This window comes from Stegostoma tigrinum, chromosome 12 (genome assembly GCF_030684315.1).
Source record: "Stegostoma tigrinum isolate sSteTig4 chromosome 12, sSteTig4.hap1, whole genome shotgun sequence".
Lineage (NCBI taxonomy): Eukaryota > Metazoa > Chordata > Chondrichthyes > Orectolobiformes > Stegostomatidae > Stegostoma > Stegostoma tigrinum.
This window is the reverse complement of record NC_081365.1, coordinates 41,084,829-41,107,231: the sequence shown is the minus strand read 5'-3', so window position 1 is coordinate 41,107,231 and position 22,403 is coordinate 41,084,829. Positions and strand designations below refer to the sequence as shown.

Here is a 22,403-nt window from a genome sequence, read left to right as displayed (position 1 = left end):
GCTATGTTCTTTCAGCGCGAACGGCCTGAAAGGTTTAGGTGCGGAACATGCCTATTCCTCCACCACCCCCCCAAATCAAATATTCTCCACAACTCTTGGTGCGTGAAGAATGCAGTAAATCACCATTTTGCTCAAGTGTCACTGGGTACTGCAGTCAGAGACCACTCTCCCGGCTCCCCCCGCCCCAAAACAGCCGTGGGCGGGGTCAGTGTCGCGTCACAGATGAGGCCCGTGGTCTATTGGCTGGTGCCCTGCAATAACTTATTAACTAGGCAAGGCGGAGCGGCCACCGATAAAATCCACAGTCAGTGAGTCCTTTACCTTCGGTGGAACTCCTGACAGCTGGGGCTCCTTATTACCGCTTCCCTTCACCTTTTTTCCCCTCCCCCACCCCTCACCCTTCCTTCTTGGCTGTCGTTCACCTGAGATTAAAAGGAGCCGGGCATAAAAGTATATTTTTTTTAAGGGGAAAAAAAACACAAACGGAAAAAATCAATCAAAAATCTTACCGAGGTTTTAGGCTTCATTTTACCTCCGAACAGTCTCTTCTTCTTCCCTCATACAACCTCCTTCCCTCTCGCTCTCCATCGCACACCACCTCCACGCTTTCCATTCCTCCTCCTCCTCCTGTGGGAGGGACGCCCAGAGGGGTAAGCGGTTTCCAACCGTCCTTTGGTTTTTGAAGAGTAACGGCAGCGAGGGCGCGCGCCGCTTCCGCGAGCGAGGATCTGCTTCAACGGAGGCCAAGTTTCAGCAAGTCTTCGACAACCCCCCCCCCCACTCCTCAAGACAACATGGCACGGGCAAAAACCAAGGAGGCCGAAGGAGATTGGAAGAAATTCCTCTGGGATTCTGAGAAAAAACAGTTTCTAGGCAGAACCGGTAGCAGTTGGTGTAAGTTAATCGTTGTCTTTAAACCCCCACTTTCCTTCTATGTATAAGGCGAAAGTAATGGGTCCTTTTTTTCCATTTCCATTTCCCCTCCCCTCCACTTTTGATCTGTTCGTGGTCGGCGTTGAGCATTGCGGAATTGTTCCGAGAGGATAATGTGGAAATTTTTATTCGCCGTTTTTTTTTATAAAGCGCGTGGGCGACTTGGAATTATCTTTTTTTGAAAAATGAAGTGCCTTGTAACAAAAGATTGGTTATAAAATGGTGCGCGTCTGAGTGCTAGAAAGCGAGCGGGTAAATGGCACCGGCTTCCGCCTTCATGTGATGTGCGTGATTCGGTGTGTGTGTTTTTTTGAAAAAAATAGAAGTCAATGTGAAGGACGTTGCCTTCGTGCGTGACTGGGCATTTATTTTTCACTGAGTGTACAGAACTTTTCGCAAGATTTTATGTTATGTCTGGTGATCTTTGCTTTAGTTTTGGGGCTGACATGTGATTGTTGGAGAGGTAGAGAAAGCATGGGTGGGGGGAAACCAGAAGTTTGAAGGCACAATTTCCGCAGTCCAAGGTTATTCAAGGTGGTGCGATTTACAGCACGCCGCCGAGCTGCTCGATATTGTGCCCCGCATATATCGCTTGGTTATGTCTGAAACCTTAAAGCAAACATTATTAATTGTTCAGATCCAGGGAATTCCCTTGTACTGAACGAATAAATAAGACTGGTTTGAAGGTTGGGTTGGGGGTTGGAAAAGGAAACAAATGGCAAGGAAAATGGTCCGAGTTTTTGCGTCTCTTAGCAACCGCTGGCTATCTTGTGTACCCAGACATCCTGTGTACACAGATCATTTCACCTTCACCCGTGTAATCGCGTCCCTCATCAGGAATACTGATCATCCAGGTTCATGATCAAGTACATTTGGTAGTTTAGGGTTTTTTAAACAAACGTAGGGCGCGATCTCAGGAGCTTTTGCAGGCCAACAAAATACCGCTCTTGGTTTGCGGAGTCAACAGTTTCTAAAAGAGCTCATTTGAGGGTTTATTTCACAAACGGAGCTTTTACATCGATTTTCAACCTTCCCCATACCAATAAAGATCATACAACCCTATCACAAGTATGTAAGTTCATTGCCAATAAATTATTGGCCTAATGTCTCCTCCTTTTCAGTCTGACTGAACGCTCCTTTCTCGTCGTCGGGTTAAAATTTTCCGAAGGACGTTGCTTCAGGTGTCAACTGAGCCTAACTGATTGAAAAGTCTGGAGGACATCTTATCAGCACGGCCCATTGCTAGAACAGCACTCCTCCCATTCTGAGTCATATCCCTTCCCAATACGTCCTCTTCTGCTCAAAGGTTTCCAATTGCACCACGTTATGGCCGGATTATAGTAATAATGACAGTCTGAGGCGAACAATGTCACGATGAAGATATTTGAAATACAACATCGGAACAGTTACTGGTGTTCGGCTTAAAGAAAACCAGTAATGTCTAATTATGTGTTTTTTATCCTATAGTCAAGATATTCTTGTTCTACTTGATCTTTTATGGGTGCCTTGCTGGGATCTTCATCGGAACAATTCAAGTGTTGCTGCTCACTATAAGTGATTTCGAACCGAAATATCAGGACAGAGTTGCTCCTCCAGGTATAATGGTTTTGCATTTTTAAGCATACGGAACAAGGGTGTGCCGATAACTGGGGAAATTCATTTACCTTTCAAGGCTTAAATTACTTCATGCTCATTGCTTCCCGATTTGTTGTTATCCACTCGCCCGAACGAGGCGCAATGGCGAAGCCTGCGTGTCATAGTGCCACTTTACTGCAGGCAACTGAAGGTCGTTTCAGTATGCACAGGGTAACCTCCCACGCGCTCTTTAATGCAGTTTAGTTTTGATAAACGATGTTCTTAACGTTAAGAAAATTACAAGGGATAGATTGAATAATAAACCTTCCTTTTAGGAGGAATTAATTCAATTCAGACATTGATATCACTATTTGCATACTAAGTACAGTTTAGCTCAGTCATGTCGGAATGTTGTACGTTCTGGTTATATCAAATGTCACGTGGGGCTTTACTTGCAAACTATTTATAGTTTAGATTTAATTGTGAAATGCAATGCAGTATAGATTGTCTGTTATTTAAGCTTCATTTCATCAACCTGCTTTTGTAAGGTTTTTTAAACTTGAAATACACAAGAGTTGTACTCTGTAGCATGCAAATATGTTATGTATAAACCTTGGGTAGGGAGTCACCTAATGTCATGTAATATCTCTCCATGAATCCAAGGACAGGATATTTCATAGTGAATTGGAGTGAACTAGTTCACTAATTCATTACAAGCTAAATAAACAATTTGCAACAGTTATTACTACTTCGTCCGGAAATCAGCTGATTGTGGGCTAGGATGTTTGTAATATTGGATGCTTTTTGTTTGAGGGGTCATGTTAAATCATTTTGTCAGTTCAGTATTTGCATGACAATTTCATTAAGATACAAAGAGGTTGATTTACTGAATACAGTAACTAATCTCAAATGTTACTATTTAAATCACCAAAAATACATGTATAACTTATTATACTTTCAAACTTTTACATTCATTTTCTTAGGATTATCACATACACCATATACAGCAAAAACCGAAATCTCCTTTAGTGTGTCAAACCCAAAGTCCTACGAAAGCTTTGTGAGCAGTTTAAGGACATTCTTGGAGGCTTACAATGAATCCAGTCAGCAAGACAACTCCATTTTTAAGCCCTGTGGCGGTAAGTTTAGGTAAATTGCTCTGGTAAGCATGTCTGAAATGCACATGGCACAAGCTTTGAATACAGTTGTCACAGAAGACACACAGTCCATCCTAAGAATTGCTAAAAATCAACAAAATGGAGGAATGAACTTGAATTGGACACCACAGAAAGACGTTAAGAGAATGCCAATGCAACTTGGGGCTACTATGACCACTCTGGTGGCCTGCGTGCTGCGGCTAGAAAGATTGGCTGCAAAAATTGTGGATGTATTATGTAGTCTTCTGAAATTCCCTATTTTGGAAAAGACCTATCAGATTACAGATTCACCATTGTAATTTTAACTGAAGAAGGGAGACAAAGCAAGTTATCTCAAAACTTTGAGGTACAGGTGAAGCTAGCTGTTCCACACTGACATTATGTAGTATCAATGGAAGTGGTATTTGCCATGAGCAGGATATTGCTTTGAAGCCAAAAAGACATTTTGCTTATGTAATACAAGTGGTGTGAATTTTGCTGGTGAGATACTAGGTATGTAAGCCAGGCATACCAATGAATGGCAAGATTGTACCAGAAAGTATGCCATTTTTGCTGTTTATAGCAAGCAAACTACTGACCATACTCTACCAGTTTGCACTTGCAAAACTGACAAACATCCATATTGTCTTACTATACTTGCTAAGTTAGTGCATAATTATGCTGACAACCATAGTCATAAAATTGTACACATGTACAGCACTGAAACAGACCTTTTGCTCCAACTCGTCCATGCCAACCAGATATCCTACAGAAATCTAGTCCCATTTGCCAGCATTTACTATTCATAACATCTGTCCATGTGCCTTTTTAAATGTTGTAATTGTACCAGCCTCCACGACTTTGGCAGCTCCTTCCATATATGCACCTACCTGCTTAAAAAAGTTGTCCCCTATGTCCTTATTAAATCTTACCCCTCTCAACTTAAACCTGTAACCTCTAGTTTTTGACTCCCCCACCCCATGGAGAAGACTCATCTCTTTACTTTATCAATGCTCCTCATGTTTTATAAACCCCTCTCGGGTCACCCCTCAGCCTTCAATACATCAGGGAAAGTAGCCCCAGCCTATTTAACCTGTCTTTAGCTTAAACCCTCCAACCCTGGTAACATGGTTGTAAATCTTTTCTGAACCATTTCAAGTTTCATAACATCCTTCTTATAGCAGGGAGACCAGCATTGCATGCAATATTCCAAAAGTGGCCTAAGGAATGTCCTGTGCAACTGCAACAGTGACCTCCCAACTCCTCTACTCAATACATTGTCCAACAAAGGCAAGCCTACCAGATGCTGCCTTTGCTGTCCTATCTACCTGGGACTCCATTTTCTAGGAACTATGAGCCTTTGATCCAAGGTCTTTATTCAGCAACACTCCCTAGGACCTTACGATTAAGTGTATAGGTCCTACCCTGATTTACCTTTTCAAAATGCAGCACCTCACATTTTTCTAAATTAAACTCCATCTGTCACTCCTCAGCCTGTTGGCCCATCTGATGACAATCCTTCTGTATTGAAGTAACCATCTTTGCTGTCTATTACTCCTCTGATTTGATGTCATCTGCAAACTTATTAACCACCTCCTATGTTCACATCCAAAACATTTATATAAATGACGAAAAGCAGTGGACTCAGCTTTGATCCTTGTAGCACACCACTGGCAACAGACCTTCCGTCTGTAAAGCAAACATCCACTGCCACCCTTTGTCTTCTACCTTCGAGCCAGTTCTGTGTCTAAATGGCTAGTTCTCCCGTATTCTCTGTGATCTAACCCTGCTGACAAGTCTAACATGGGGATACTTGTCGAATGCCTTACTGAGTTCTGTATAGATCATGTCCACCACTCTGCCCTCTTCAATCCTCTTTGTTATTTCAAAAAAATCTCAACCAAGTTAGTGAGGCACAAAGTTATGTTGACTATCCCTAATCAGTCCTTGTCTTTCCAAATATATGTAAATCCTGTCCCTCAGGATTCCCTCACAACAACTTGTGCACTACTGATGTCAGGCTTACTGGTCTGTAGTTGCCTGGCTTTTCCTTATCACCTTTCTTAAATAGTTATCACGTTAGCCAACCTCCGGTCTTCCAGCAGCTCCCCTATGGATATAGATGATACAAATATCTCAGCAAGGGGGCGAGCCATGATTTCCTCACATTGCCACAGACCTCTAAGATACACCTGATCAAGTGTCGGGGATTTATCCACCTTTGTGTTTTAAGATGTCCAGCACCACCACCTCTGTAATAGAACATTTTAAGATGTTGCTGTCTATTTCCCCATGTTCTATATCTTCCCTATTCTTCTCCACGGTAAACACTGATGCAAAACACCTGTTTAGTATGTCCCCCCCATCTCCTGCAGATCAATACATAGGTGGCACTGCTGATCTTTAAGGGACCCTATTCTCTCCCTAGTTACCCTTCTGTCCTGAATGTATTTATAAAATCAGCCCACTCCTTTCTCAGTATAAATTATCTTTTTCCATTTTGCTATTTCGTGTGAATTATCTCTATTTAGTGTGAGATTAAAAGCAGCACTTAATAGATGTAATATAATTTCCAAAAGATGTTTTAATAAGGTGATAAGCTACTGTACAAGATAAAATGTGATTTTGGGAATGCAATGTTAACATGGATAGAGGACTGGCTAATTAACAGGAAATTGTTAGTATGAACAGATCATTTTAAGCTTGAGACTAGTGGAATATCACAGGTATCACTGCTAGGTTAGTAACTATTCATGATTTGTTAATGTCTTGGAAGAAGGGACTGCGTGTATTGTGGCAAACATTGAAGAAATAAAGGTGGGTAGGAATGAAAGTTTTGGGAGGATGTAAAGTTTTCATAATTGAATAGGTCAAATATAATGTATAATGGCGGGGGGGGAGAAGAATCATTCTGAAAGAAGAAACCTGTCAAGTTATTTGTCTTGAACTTTACATGACTACTGAGAAGCTTTGGCAAAAACATGCTGTTTGTAATTAACAATAGCTAGTTTCTTATTGACAGACTGCATAGTTTCCTTGTTTGTTTAGCTTGCATTTGGATTTTTCACTTCCTTAGAGGAATCATAAAATTACCTTCTGAGCATTTTCAGTTATCACAAATAGAATGGATCTCTGAGCTTGCTGACAAGGAAATTGTTTTTCAGCCTACACCGCATCCTAGACTGCACCTTTAGTACCTTTTTTGAGGAGCAATGTTATACTTGCTACAACAAAGTGAAATATCAAAGCCTAGTAGCAACAGAATTCTATAGCCAAGCAATTGAAAGAATTGTATTTGAATTGCAGACATATTAGCCATTTTATGACACTAAAATTGTGAATGATAGTGATGGGTATATACAATTGGATGTATGGTGTTGTTCAAGAGCTTGATTACAACTTGGCCAAAGGGTGGCCTGTTTAGATTGTATAATGGGTGCACAAATGTTTGGCTGAATCATAGTTGGGCACTTTCATATACACAAGAACAGTGATGCCAGCAATGTAGTACTACCTCAGTGCATTGTTCCAGAATGCATGCAAACTGTTGAAATGGTAATTAATTCAAGAATGGTTAACTAAATTCAGTAGAATGGTTAATTACTTGGTGGAAGGAGGAGGTGGTAGTAAGTTACACCTTTTGAGCAGAATATCCAAGTTCAGGTCGCTGCAGCAGTGTCCAGACAGGTTGATTTTTAAATTCTAAACCTGAAGTACAAACCTCCATGAAACTAATCTATTCCTTCATTTAAAGATAATAAAATGTGAGGCTGGATGAACACAGCAGGCCAAGCAGCATCTCAGGAGCACAAAAGCTGACGTTTTGGGCCTAGACCCTTCACCAGAGAGGGGGATGGGGAGAGGGAACTGGAATAAATAGGGAGAGGGGGGGGTGGCGGACCGAAGATGGAGAGTAAAGAAGATAGGTGGAGAGAGTATAGGTGGGGAGGTAGGGAGGGGATAGGTCAGTCCAGGGAAGACGGACAGGTAAAGGAGGTGGGATGAGGTTAGTAGGTAGATGGGGGTGCGGCTTAAGGTGGGAGGAAGGGATGGGTGAGGAGAAGAACCAGTTAGGGAGGCAGAGACAGGTTGGACTAGTTTTGGGATGCAGTGGGTGGGGGGGAAGAGCTGGGCTGGTTGTGTGGTGCAGTGGGGGGAGGGGATGAACTGGGCTGGTTTAGGGATGCAGTAGGGGAAGGGAAGATTTTGAAACTGGTGAAGTCCACGCTGATACCATTAGGCTGCAGGGTTCCCAGGCGGAATGAATTGCTGTACCTGCAACCTTCGGGTGGCATCATTGTGGCAGTGCAGGAGGCCCATGATGGACATGTCATCTAGAGAATGGGAGGGGGAGTGGAAATGGTTTGCGACTCATTCTCTAGATGACATGGGCCTCCTGCACTGCCACAATGATGCCACCTGAAGGTTGCAGGAACAGCAACTCATATTCCGCCTGGGAACCCTGCAGCCTAATGGTATCAATGTGGACTTCACCAGTTTCAAAATCTCCCCTTCCCCTACTGCATCCCTAAACCAGCCCAGTTCGTTCGTTCCCTCCCCCCCACTGCACCACACAACCAGCCCAGCTCTTTCCCCCCCCCCCCCCCCCCCCCCAACCCACTGCATCCCAAAACCAGTCCAACCTGTCTCTGCCTCCCTAACCGGTTCTTCCCCTCACCCATCCCTTCCTCCCACCCCAAGCCGCACCCCCATCTACCTACTAACCTCATCCCACCTCCTTGACCTGTCCGTCTTCCCTGGACTGACCTATCCCCTCCTTACCACCCCACCTATACTCTCTCCACCTATCTTCTTTACTCTCCATCTTCGGTCTGCCTCCCCCCCCTCTCTCGCTATTTATTCCAGTTCCTTCTCCCCATCCCCCTCTCTGATGAAGGGTCTAGGCCCGAAACGTCAGCTTTTGTGCTCCTGAGATGCTGCTTGGCTTGCTGTGTTCATCCAGCCTCACATTTTATTATCTTGGAATTCTCCAGCATCTGCAGTTCCCATTATCTCTCTTCCTTCATTTACTCGCCACTTCAATTTAACCATGTAGTTTGATAATCAACCATATGGTGTCACTGTTGAGTTTTGTTTAGTTTTTGTCAACTTTACTGCAGAATGTGTGCCTCTTAACCTATTACTGTTGTATTACAAAAATATTAATCTGTGGCAGCATGCTGGTGTTAGCCAATATTTATTTTGCAATAAATATTTTTACTGATTTTTGGGCCAGGGGAGTGGTGGGAAGGGAGAAGTTTTCTCATTTTAAGCAATCATCACAAATTCATAACCTCTTGCTCTTGAGCCTTTGAATGTGAGAACAATTTCTCCCTATTCTGCTATTTAGGCATATCCTGAAGACCTGTCTAGTCTATTCGGCCTCTTCAACCACTTCATAAATTCCTTTTGAGACATGGGTGTTGTTGACTAGGCCAACACCTATTGTCCATCCTAGTAGACATTGAAGATGATGAGCTGTTGCCTTGAACCACTACAGTACCATTTGTATAGGTAGACTCTCAATGTAATTAGGTGGAATTTCCAGCATTTTGAACTGAAACTTCTAAATCTGAATGGTCAATTACTTGGAGAGGATCTTGCAAGTGATGTTCCCTTTTATCTACTGCCCTTGTCCTGCTGGGTGGATGTAGTTGTGGGTTTAAGGATCCTTAGTGAACTTCTGCAGTGCATCTTGTAGATAGTAGCAACCTGTTTAAGTGGTGAAGGGACTGAGTATCTGTGGACAATCAAGGGGCTGTTTGTCCTGGCTGGTGTGAAGCCTCTTAAGTGCTCTTGGGGCTGCATTTATTAGGGCAAATGTGGAGTGTTCATCCACAGTGCTGACTTGACATGTAGATTGTGAATAAGCTTTGGGGAATTGAAAGATATTGCTGCAAGATTCCTATCGCCTAATTTCTTAGAAAAATGACTGCAGCTTCTCAAAGTTATTCATGTAATAATAGTCATTCAATCATTGCTTACATTCTTGGAAAGATCTTGTGTACCCCTTTCAAAAACAAAATCACATCACTCCTAAACTTTATTTCCAAGTTGGGTACAACACAGCAGCTGAGCTCAGATTGGCCTGTAAAGGTTCCTACCAAAATTTATCATGTATGCCTATTCCACTAGCCTGCGTTCTGCTGAAATATCTCAATTCTTCTCATGTTCAGTGTGTTATTTTTACACTTTGAAATTGTGACCTGCACACAGAGGGACTAATGGTTTAGTAATTTGTTTCAGATGTGGGCTGTAGTCTATTTCTTTAAACAGCTACTGCATAAAGTGTGTTCTAATGCTTCGTAAAGTCTGTACAGTTTTTTTCTTGGAAATCAGCCGACCCTGGCAATGCTGGAGGCTACAATCCTAACTGTATCAGTAATATAAGAGCCAGCAATTAGGTGGCCAGCAAACATGAATACAATCATTAGTTTTCTGGCCCAATTTATACCAACTTCCAAATTCATAGCAAGTGCTCTGATGCAATTTTCCTCCAAATAATTTAGTTCTCTGGCTCTTGGACCATTTTGCAGTCTGGATGTGCTCTTCTCTATTAAAACATTGAGTTGTTTGTGTACCTGGTGTTTTTGGACTTCTTGTGAGGTTGGGGGGGGGGGGGGGTATGTGTAGTGTGAGTGGTTGTTGAAGCATCAAATGAAGGAAAAATAATTGATGCTGGAAATCAAAGAAAAGCAAATTGGAAAAACTCAGCTCTGGCAGCATCTGGAGAGCAAGCACTTAAAGTTTGGGGTCAGTGTCCCTTCAGAACTGATTGTAGCTAGGAAGAGGCTGGTATATATGCTTAAGGCAGGAAAGGAGTTAACGATAGGTGGAGATGGAACCCAGAGAGAGACAGAACAGTAGTTAGGCAGAGGAATGGGTGATGGTCAGCCTGGGAGAATCAATGGCTGCTAATAGGGATTGTTAGCTAACAATGGTTTGGTTGTTGTAGCAGCCCAAGTGATGACAAGATGTGGGAGAAGGTGCTCGGGTCCTAAAGTATTGAACTTAATATTGATCCTGAAGGTCCCCAAGTGCAAAGTGAGATACTGTTGTTCCAGCTTACACTGAGCTTCACTGGAGCACTGCAGTAAGCCCAAGACAGATGGCCAGGGAACATGGTGTTGAAGTGGCAGGTAACTTGAAGTTGTCATTTTTGTGGAAGAATGTAGGTGTTCTGTGAAGTGGTTGCCAAATCTGTTTCATTTCCACATCTGCAATTGTAAATTTGAGTACTTTGTCTCTGTCTTGCATAGATATATTTGGACCAAAAGATATTTCATCAGTAAATTGAGAAAGACATGGCTTAATACGTTCAGTCTGTCTGCTGTTCACCATTTTAAGTACGTAGAGGGAAAAGATTGGATTGGGAATATAAAGCTGAAGAAATAGTAAGAAAACAAATTGAATAGCTTTGCCTTTTAAAAATCTAATATCTATTCAGCTGAGGTGCAAGGCACTACAGTTTAGGAATTTAGCACTTCAGGAATGTGTTAAGAGCTATTAAAATTTATCTTGCTGTTCAGAAGTAGTCCTGATTAAGTTCATTTAATTGGTGTATAGTTTAACATCCTTGAAGTAAAATTTGAAAGGGGCTATTTTATGAACTCCTAACAATGGAGTACTGGAAACTGTTCAGCAACCAATGGTGATTCTCAATTCATGGAGTACCTTTCTTCAAATACTGTGGAATGATTTGTACACTAATTTATTTACAACCATGAAAGGCACAAGAATTTGAGCTTTTTTGGAATGTCTTTTAGTGGTTTAGTATGTTGCCAGGTATTGATATGGTAAGTCTGCTTGTGTAGCAAAAATTAAGAATTAGCAAGTAAAATTGATTCAATATAGAAATTTCTATTACTGGGATTAAAGGTTTGTGAATTTAACTGTGTAGTAAATGTTCACTACCTCTTTCACCAAAATAATGTATTGGTCTTTTCACAATGTCCTGAACTGAAAAGGGATCAGGCACCACATAATGAATGCTAAATATAGTTCAGTTTCATGAACCAGTAAATTTGTTCTTAAACTGCAAGATTAACTGTAGGTGCCTTATTCTGGACATCGGAGTTATGATGGAGAAGTATGTCATTTGGCCTGTTATGTACGTCCATCCGGATGAGCTTCATGCCATTCTCCTGTCCTTTCTTGTAATCCTGCCACATACATGATTAATTCAACAGAAACACACCCCTCTTGAACTCTTAACTGAACATGCCTCTACCCAAATTTCAAGGCAATGCATTCCATATCCTAAATACTCTGGAAGGGTTTTATAGTGTTGCATTGGCTGCTTTTGCCCTTTGTTTTGATTTGTTTGAGTGGAAACAGTCTCTCTCTACTTTGTCTGGACTGCTTATAATCTTAAATTTATATCAAACTTCTTCAGTGTACCCTTATAACTGAAGCTTCTCATCTTTGCAGCTATTTTTATAAATCTGTTCACACACATCCTTTCTGAAGTATAATACCCAGAACACTACAATAATTCAGCATTATTTCCTTGTTGCACTGTCCCTATTAGTGTTGATACTGTATGCTTTTAACTGTTTCCAACTGACCTGCCACCTTTTAATGATCTATGTATGTCCAGGCACACCCAGATCTTTTCCTGCACACCCTTTAGAGTATATACTTACTTTTGTATTTCCTTCATGTTTTTCTTACCAAACTGCAACACCCATAGCTATTCTGTCTGCGCACTTCACAACGTCCTAGGTTTGCAATTCTTCCAAGCTTTGTGTTGTAGGCAAGCTTTGAAATTGTACCTTGCATACCAGAATCTCAATATTATAAGTTGTCGCTGAACACAGAGATCTAGGGGGCGCAGGTGCCTAGTTTCTTGAAATTGGTGTCACAGGTAGACAGCATGGTGACAGGTGGTGGTGCCTTCATTGGTCAGTACATTGATTATAGGAATTGGGATGTTATATTGTGGCTGTACAGGACATTGAGGTCATTTTTAGAATACTGTATTCAATTTTGACCTCCCTGTAATAAAGATGTTAAAATAGAAGGGGTTCAGAAAATATCTACGAGACTTACAGACAGGCTGAATAGGCTGGGGCTTCTTCCCTGGATTGTCAGTGGCTCAGTGGTGACCTTAGGTTTATAAAATTACAAAGGGCATGTATAGGGTAAATAGCCATTGTATTTTCCCTAGGTATGGGAGTGCAAAACTAGAGGGCATAGGTTTAAGGTGAGGGGTAGAGGCAGAAGATTTACAAGGGACCTGAGGCATTTTTTTCATGCAGAGTGTGGTGCATGACTGGAATGAGCTGCCAAAAGTGGTGGCGATGGGTACAATTACAACATTTAAAAATCATCTGCTTGGGTACATGAATAGGAAGGGTTTAGAGGAATATAGAGGACCAAATGTTGGCAAATGAGACTAGATCAGTTTAGGATACCAAAAGGTTGGTTTCTGTGCTGTTACTATAACACTGACATTTCTAGATGAGAGGATCCAGTACTGAAACCTGAGGGCCTCTACAAACCTGTCTTCCCCCATCTGAAAAATATCCATTTGTTTGTTTCCTGTCACTTGGCTAGTTGTGTATCCGTGTTGCTGTTGGCCCTTTTTAATTCTGAGCTCTATCTTTCCTCACTCTTGAGGCTGTCAAATGCCTTGTGCGCACCTATGTATATTTCCTTAAATGTGTATATTTCATTGGAGGCAGTTCTGAGAAGGCTTACTGTCATGATACCCTGGTATGGAGGGATTATTTTATAAACAAAGGTTAAACAGGTTGAGACTCTATTATTGGAATTTAGAAGAATGAGAAGATATCTCATTGAAATGCATAGGATTCTTCAGGGGCTTAATGGGCTAACTACCAAGAGGCTGTTTCCCTTTATTGGGAGAATTTAGGATCAGAGGGTGTTGTCCAGGATAAACCAATTCTAAATTAAGACTGAGAGGCAGTTCCTCTGAGGATTTGTTTGGCACTCCTTGCCACAAAGCTGAGAGCAGAGTCCTTGTGTATATTTAAGGCTGAGAGGGAACTAGAGTTAAAAGGAGAGGGCAGGAAGATGTTCACAAGGAATGTTGGATTAGCTGATCTTAAGGGCGGAGGAGGATTAAGACTCAAATGGTCTATGCCTACTGTACCTATTTCTTATGATCTTATCAGTGGTATTACCTCTTCAGAAAGCTCCAAGTTAAACATAATTTTTCCCTCCAATCTCTGTTTTTGAATTCATAACTGTCCGTAAAACTCTTAATGCTAACCCAAATTAACTCTCTAGAGCTGTCCAAAGACTGAAATTGAACTGATGAGTCTGTAATTGTTGGGCTAACCTTTACAGCCTTTTTAAACAATTTTCAGTCCTCTGGCATCACCTGAATTTTAAGGCAGACTGAGAAATTCTCGCCAGTGCCTCTGTATTTCTGCATTTTGTTTCCTCAAGTATTCTTACATGCATTTCATCCAGCTGTGGTGACTTGAAATTTATGGATAGACTGTCTTTACAGTATATCCTATCAATTTAAATTCTAGTTTCTTCCTTCTTACGTTTTGACACCATGGCCTGGATAGAATCTGCTGTTTTGGTTAAACAAATGCGTGGTAATTAGAGATAGTAGGAACTGCCGATGCTGGAGAATCTGAGATAACATACCAGTTTAGAGCTGGACGAACACAGGCCAAGCAGGAAAACTGACGTTTTGGGTCTAGACCCTCCTTCCGAAATGGGGGAGGAAAACGCGGTTCTGAAATAAATGGGGGAGGGGTATAGAAGATGGATAAAGATAGATGGGGAGTTAGGGAGGGGATCCTATCTACACACACCTTTACTGGCTCCAACCCCACCTCATTGACCTGCCCGTCTCCTCTCCACCTATCTTCTCCTTTCATCCATCTTCTATCCAGCCCTTGTCCTCTCCCATTTCTGAAGAAGAAACTCAAAACGTCAGCTTTCCTGCCCCTGATGCTGCTTGGCCTGCTGTTCATTCAGCTGTACACCCTTGTTATCCAAGGTATTTAATATATACTTCTGTCCATGCTCCGTGTGTGTGTGTGTGTGTGTCCTTTCTCAGTCCCAAAGCAACCCTACTGTTCAAATCCCTATTGGCTACGTTAATAACAACATTGGGTTTCCTCTTGGTTAGCTGTTAGTCTGTTTTCGTAACCCCACTTTGCTTTTTTGTCGTCCCCCCACCTCTCTTCTACATTCAGCCTGACTCTTGGTTGTCTTTCCTGCCTGCCATCATCACTAGCTTAATCTTAATCTGTATCTGTCTTTCGCCCAGAAGTTCTAATCTTGTTTTTCCTATCCTCCTCTTAAGAGAATAGATTGAATGTGTCTAAACAATACCTTCTGTAAGGTAGCCCATTGTTCATACAGCCTGTTGCTACAGATTCTCCCTCAGTTAATTATTCTTGCTGTGGATTTTTCATCATTCTTTTCTACCATCATTGAAATAGTTACAATATTGTCCTTGAAACTTTAAGGGATGAATAAACAAGTCCTTTCTGAATCTTTCTTCATCGAATACTGAAGTAAACTCTGAAAAGAGAACACTGTGTTGAAGTGATATTTATATGCAGCTGTATGTGCTTGGAAGAAGATTTAAAATACAAATTGGATTCAGAATACCACTTAATACCTTTTTCGGCCCTCAACTTTTTGCACCATTGAAATCATAAGTAACTTGAGACCTAACAACACTTATCTATGTTGGCCTCATTTTCAGAAGAGGGTATCTTCTGTGTGGCACTGTTTTAAATATCACACTGAAGGGTCATGTCCTAATTCTTAAACTATATATTTCTAGGTCCTAACTCCAACCAGCAGGAAGAGCTTCTGTACTTATTCTGTCTATTCTTTAAATTTCTATCAAATGAACCCCATTTCTTTTAAATTCCAAGGAAAATAACCCTAGTTTGTAATATCTTGTCGTAATTTAACCATTGCAAGCCAGAGGTCATTCCAGTAAACCTGCAATGCATTCAATCCAAGATTGATATATTCATTTTAGTAGTGTCTGCAGCAGCTCACTGTACTCCAACTATTGTCCAACCAGGGTTTTGCATAATTGAAACATGAGTTTTACTATTGTATCCTAATTTTCTAAATATTCTATTCACATTGTACATTTTCAAAAATAGAGATCAGTCATTTTGGGACCTTCATTGTCCTAGGTGGGTTCAGTGCTTTTTAAGCCAAAGTAGACAATCTCAAATTGATCACATTTAGTTTAATCAGTCCTCTTTCTCTCCAATGTCCTGCTTCCATCTACATTGCTAACAAGGCCAACTGTATGTCAGGAGAAAACTTTGAATGTGGTTTCATGTTCCATAATTCGTGACTAATACTTCAGTACTTGATACCTTCCCATTATTTCTGTTCTTTGGGTACTGCCACTCAGCCAAGTTTCTAACCGGGTCAATATATGCTTTCAATTCCATGAGCCTCTTAAGGAACTTTATCAGATACCCTCTGGAAGTCCATAAAGCTAACATCTGTATTTTTATCCACAACTTTAGTGATGCCTTTTATAGTATATCCTCAAGTGAAATGTTTTGTTTACCTTAGTAAAATGCTTGGGCCGTTTGAATTTTGATGAAATTCAGTACTGTTACTACAATCTAATAACCTGTACTTCAGAATCTCCAGCAGACTATATTGTTAGAGGCCCATTAGATGCATCAGATGGACAGAAGAAAGTATGCCCATTTCACCGCACATGGCTTAAGAACTGTTCTGGACTGGATGATCCTAATTATGGCTATGCAGAAGGCAAACCCTGCATAGTAGCAAAGCTCAACAGAATTATTAACTTCTATCCCAAGGTGAGACTATGTTAAATTTTAAAATGATATTTTAGAGCTTGAAATGAAATAATCCTAACTAACGAATGAAAGAGGCTGAAAGCCACTAAATGTTTGGGTAAGATATAAATTTGGCTGGATTTTCAGCATTTGCAAAGAAACAAGCACTGCAACAGTCAGCTGGAACAGGATTCCATATTTGTGGTAACCAACAAATCATGGTTGGACTTTAGAGTTTTAAAACCTTTTTGAACAGCACCATTGACAATGCAGTCTGATTTGGTGATTCAATAAACTAAATTGAGGATGCAGTTCAGTAGTGTAAATGATATTGCTAACTACTTAGCCCCTTTGTTATTGAAAGCTTATTTTTATTACTGCTATGTCAATGCAGATCTTGCTAGGATGGTGCATCTGATGATAAATATTCAACTACTTCTTCCTGTACCTCAGCTTAATTATCTTCTGGACATTTGGCTTGTAATGTAACAAGGCTATATGAGCCCTAGGTGAATAATTGAAATGTCAGTCTACCTCTTCAATTGAGCTTTAAAGATTGTGGAAAAGCAGAGAATTGAATTGCATGCAGAAAGAAATAGAGGAACAAAAGATTTGGATAGAGGGAATCTACACATTATTTATTCTAAGAGACTTTAAAGTCACAATTTAGTTACATGCAGGATTGCATTGAATAGCTTCTTTTTAAAATCAGGGAATTTGATTCGCGTTGTTAAAGGTGCTTGTACCTTTGCTTTTGAGGTGAATATCAGTGACAAGGCCAGTAATTGTTACTCATCCTTACTTACTCTGAAGATGGGCAATTAATTCTAAACAATATTGCAATATGTAGAGTAAATCAATGATGTTTTGGAGATTTGTTAGTGTATCTCAGCCCACTGACTTGGGCAATTTGTTTGTTAGCAATTTCATGCATTAATAGTGCACCATTATTTTTATATCAATATTCATCCTTTTAATTTTATAGAAGTGTACAGGTTTTTTTTGGGACTTTTATGGTAGTGTTCTACCTCTGAGCCAGAAAGCCTTGGTTCAAGTACCACCTGCTTCAGGGGTGTGTCATAGCACCTGGACACTGATTTAATTTGTGCTGCACACTTACTGTGCTACATTTTTAGAGGAATGTAAAATTTTAATTTTCTGAATAATTGTGGGTTTCACTGGTTGTTGAATTCTTTTCTTTTAGCCTCCAAAGAATAACACTGATCTTCCTGAAGAGGTGCAGGCAAATTATAATACATTTGTTCTTCCAATTCATTGTACAGCAAAGGTAAGAGACTTGTTTTGAAGCAGGATGAGAGTAATAGCTTCCCATTCTCTCAATTTTATAGGAAGAGTGAACGTCTATGGATGTCTTTGGTAATTATGATTAGCATTCATTCCATTTTATCATTCTGTATTTCAGCTGACATTCCCTTTTGAAGTAGTTCTAGTAGAACGTAGAACATGACGGCACAGGACAGGCCCACAACAGGCAGTTGTGCTGACTGGTTATCCTCCTTTTAACATCAAAATAACCTGCATACTCTTCTTTTTACTATCATCCATGTGCCTATCTGAGAGTCACTTAAATGTCCCTAATGTATCTGACTCCATTACCACTGCTGGCAGTGCATTCCGCACACCCACCGCGCTCTGTGTAAAGAACTTACCTCTGACATCTCCCCTATACCTTCCTCCAATTGCCCTAAAATTGTTTTCCCCCACCCCCAATCTCAATTCTGCCTGGGGGGAGAAAAGTCTCTGGCTATCCACTCCATTCTTCTCATCTTGTACACGTGTATCAAATCACGTCATCCTCCTTCACTTCAATGAGAAAAGTCCTAGCTCCCTCAACCTTTCCTCATAAGACCTGCCCTCCAGTCCAGGCAATCATCTGGTAGTGCTCCAGTGGACAGTGAGGATGCAAAGATCTTTGCCAAAGGCACAGCAGTGTCTTCCCTCATTTCCTGTAGCAACCTTGGATATATCCTGTCTGGCCCAGGGGACTTATCGATCCTCATGTTTTTCAAAATTTCTAGCACCTTCTCCTTCCTAACACCAACCTGTTCGAGCATATCAGCCTGTTTCATACTGTCCTCAAATGCCAAGGCCCCCCTCACTCATGAATAGTGAAGCAAAGTATTCATTAAGGACCTCCCCTACCTCCTGAGTCCAAGCACAAGTTCCCTCCATTACCCCTGATCAGCTCTACCTTCACTTTGGCCATCCTCTTGTTCTTCATGCAAGTATAGAACGTGTTGGGGTTTTCCTTAATCCTACCTGCCAAGGCTTTTTCATGCCCCCTTCTAGGTCTCAAGTTCATTCTTCAGTTTCTTTCTGGCTCTGTCTGATCCTTGCTTCCTCAACCTTAAGTAAGCTTCTTTCTTCCCCTTGACTAGGAAACATCAATGTTTAATAAAAAATGAAAGAATTGTGGATGCTGTAAATCAGGAACAAAAATTTGCTGGAAAAGCTCAGCAGTTCTGGCAGCATCTGTGAAGGGGAAAATAAGTTAACGTTTCAGGTCCGGTGACCCTTCCTCAGAACTCAGTATTTCATAGTTCTATCATAGTGCTGCAAAGGTCTGTTCAATAATTATTTTTCCAATATAATTGCCAGTCCTCTTGGATGATCTCAGAATTAAAGTTTAATCGCAGCAGCAAGTGACCAAAGAATTAGAGAATCCATAGAATGTGGAAACTACTTTCAGCCCAACAAGTTCGTACCAACTCTCCCAGCCAGAACCATCACCCCTACCTTTACCCTGCATTCCCTGTGGCTCATGCATCTAACCTACATCTCCCTAAACACTGGGCAATTTAACATATCTATTCCATCTAACAAGCATATCTTTGGAACCGGGAGGAAACCAGAGCACCCAGAGGAAACCCATGCAGACAGAGGGAGAATGTGTAAACTTCACACAGTTGCCTAAGGGTGGAATTGAACTCTGATCCCTGGCACCTTGAGTTAGGGGTGCTAGCCACTGTGCCACCTCTACAAAATCCTGTTTAACTAGCAGGACAATTAAAGATAGGAGTCCTTGGTGTAGGGACACCCATAGTGGTGTTCAAGGTTTTGACTATATTTTGACCTATGCACAATGAAGGAACAGTGATCTAGTTTGTCAGGATGGTGTTTGGGATTTGGAGAGGAACCTGCATGTGGTGATGTTCCCATTCATCTGGCCATGACCGCATAAGTTTGAGGGGTTTGGAAGGTTCAATCGAAGGAGCCTTGTTGAGTTGTTACAGTGCATCCTGTGAAATGGAACACCCTGTTGCTGTCCGAAGGGAGTGAATGTTTGAGGTGTGGATGCTGATTTGGTAGGTTTCATTGTCCTAAATGGTGTTGACTTATTGGACTTTCATTCATCCAGGCAAGTGGGGAGTAGTCCAACACACCTGACTTGTGCATTGCAGATGGACAGACACTTGGGAGATGAGTTATTTGTTGCAAAACCACTAGCCTCTGAGCTGCTTTTTGTAGCTGCTGTATTTGTGTGGCTGGTCTGGTTCAGTTTCTAACTGATCGAAACCCCCAGAGTATTTGGTTGTCTTGTATGAATTCCTGCTTTCTGTATGTTTGCACAATTTTAAAATTATAAATGCATGTCTAAGTCATGATTGGTGATCTTGATTTTAATGGATTACATCTTTGTTTTGTTTATACTTTGTACATCTGTATTGCAGGAGGATGCAGAAAGCCCTCCATTTTGTTATGTAACATCTTATATTAGCTAGCAATGTTCAGCATTACTGCCTTGAGGTTCTCTTGTCCTTTTACCAATAGAACTGCCACTAGCATAATCTGCAGAAGTTGCACACAAAACTGAATGCCTCCTAATTTTGTGGCAGTCTTGTCAGAATTAGTCCATAGACTAATCATCCTAATCTCTCATTTTGTTTCCTTTAAATTGCACAAAACAACAACAAGCAAGTGACATGTTAGAGTGGCTAATGGATACTGCAGTATCCATCTTGGAACAGTCACTTGTGTGAAGAATGCCACAAACTAAACTCCAAATCTGGACATTTTGTAATGGTGTAATGTTCTAGGGATCTGTTCAACATATGCTAGGTTGCAAGTACTGCAAGGTTATTGAACTTGAAGCGAAGGAAAGCAAGGAGTTGTTGAAAGCTGTAATTAGTCTCTCTGGAACAAATCTTTTTGTGGGTAGTAATATAGCATATTGACTTCTATCAGGAAATGAAGTGCAGTCAGTAGGTTTCAAGAGCTTACAATTAACAAATAATAAATCACTTTGCCAATGACTATATCTTAAATCTTTAATTAGGGTAGTGCCTTTCATTTTCAAATGACTGTACCAAGGATCTTAATCAGTTGACTGAAGATTTAACTTGACTACTGGCAGATGAATGGGAATAACTGACTTTTTTTTCTAAAGTTGCTGTCCTCCTCGGGAAGACTGGACAAAGGAGAATAACTATTGCATTCTTGTCTCACGTTATATTTTTGATAGTTCCAGTGCAACCATATTTCCCTTCAATAAGCTCCAGTTCTTGCTTGTATCCCATCCTACCCATGTTCAACTTTTTAGTTGGGTTGTAGGAAATGATTAACCTTTCTTTTTTCTTTCTTTTAGAAAGAAGAAGACCGAGATAAAATTGGATCTGTGGCATACTTTGGTATGGCAGGATACGCTGGCTTTCCTTTGCAGTACTACCCATACTATGGCAAGCGTCTACAGCCAAAATACCTCCAGCCCTTAGTTGCTATTCAGTTCCACAACATCTCGCACAATGTGGAAGTGCGCATCGAGTGTAAAGTGTTCGGTGAAAATATTAAATATAGTGACAAGGACCGCTTTCAGGGACGTTTTGAAGTAAAAATTGAGGTCAAGAGCTGATAACTGCAAAATAGAACTTGTCCCTTTATTTCAAATGTAGTCTTGAACAAACTGTCATACATATGGGACCTACACTTAATCTATATGCTTTACACTAGCTTTCTGCATTTACTTAGGTATGTAACATAAAAGCAATAGTAGTACATATTTATTCTACTGTAAATGATACTACTTGAGCCATGGGTATGTCCATTACTGTAAATTATAATTCCACTAACTTGTAGCAGTCATTGTTTCTGTCCCTTTAGATATTGCTGCCTTGTGCCTTGTGTGGGTTTGAGTGTACAGTACTGTAGTGCATTCACTGGTCCTTCAAACCATGTTGCAGTTTTAAAGCAAGCTTTGCTTTCCAAGTTGTAAATACTCTGAAAATTGCCATGGTACTTTGATTTTATTGTTATGCCCATGTGTATGAACACACTGCACTCTGAATTGAGTAGGGGGAGGGAGGAGAAATTGCATTTTCTTTTGGCAATGTTAAAGCATAGGGTGATGGGTTTTATTACACTTCCTTCTAAGTCTGTTCAATCTTCAATCTGTGTTGAGATCTGGGTTTGGTTGTCAAGCTATTGTGATTAAAGTTGTTTGCTAGAGCCATCACATGGTGGTGTCTATGAATGTTTTAACCATTTTCATGGAAGATTTTATATTTATGCAGTTGTAAAATTTTTCTGCAAAGTGTAATGTATAAAAGATACCAAAGTCACTGGTAAAATCATAATCTTTATTTTAAACCAATGCAGTAGGATGGTGTTCATGTTGTAAAATGCAAATGCAATGTAACATCTGTAAACTTGTTAGGAGAACAGTACTCCACATGATTCAAAGCAACAAAAAAATAAAACTCATGAACCTACATCCTTGATTTATTTCTTGATTGTTCAGGCCATGTCTAATCAACTGTCCAAGATCTTGAAAAAGTACTGCACCTGAAATCAATAGCTTAAGTTTTAATATGCACAATGTATACTTTGAAGTCAATAACTTTGTGTGACTTGATTATCATGAGAACCAGAGCTCAGTCAATTCTAATTGAGATCTAAATGTCAGCTTCACACTTGAACCCAAAGGAACTAGCAGGGGACCATGTCATTGCAGACTAACTTTAAT

At 40.7% G+C, this 22,403-nt stretch overlaps 2 protein-coding genes across 4 annotated transcripts in view; one reads left to right on the top strand and one right to left on the bottom strand.

The window, feature by feature from the left end:
* Positions 1-292: 292 nt before the first annotated feature.
* On the top strand, positions 293-22,149 carry LOC125457021 (sodium/potassium-transporting ATPase subunit beta-1-like). The gene is made up of 6 exons (XM_048540704.2): positions 293-894; positions 2,401-2,529; positions 3,492-3,647; positions 16,260-16,444; positions 17,628-17,711; positions 21,030-22,149. The coding sequence occupies exons 1-6, from the start codon at positions 795-797 to the stop codon at positions 21,291-21,293; spliced, it is 918 nt and encodes a 305-aa protein (XP_048396661.1). The 5' UTR covers positions 293-794; the 3' UTR covers positions 21,294-22,149.
* nme7 (NME/NM23 family member 7) overlaps positions 22,004-22,403 on the bottom strand; it is a 137,842-nt gene continuing 137,442 nt past the window's right edge. For all 3 annotated transcript variants that reach the window (XM_048540702.2, XM_048540701.2, XM_048540703.2), the window contains one exon: positions 22,004-22,222. In XM_048540702.2, the coding sequence (XP_048396659.1) occupies positions 22,190-22,222 (33 nt within the window). In that variant the 3' untranslated portion in view covers positions 22,004-22,189. The remainder of the gene's footprint in view (positions 22,223-22,403) is intronic.

What these genes read in the sequence shown, in the direction of transcription:
- LOC125457021 (XM_048540704.2), top strand. Translation starts at nt 795, where the DNA reads ATGGCACGGGCAAAAACCAAGGAGGCCGAAGGAGATTGGAAGAAATTC. An exon ending in GGACAGAGTTGCTCCTCCAG is followed by an intron (nt 2,530 to 3,491) that starts GTATAATGGTTT and finishes TCATTTTCTTAG; the next exon opens with GATTATCACATACACCATAT. An exon ending in TTATTAACTTCTATCCCAAG is followed by an intron (nt 16,445 to 17,627) that starts GTGAGACTATGT and finishes CTTTTCTTTTAG; the next exon opens with CCTCCAAAGAATAACACTGA.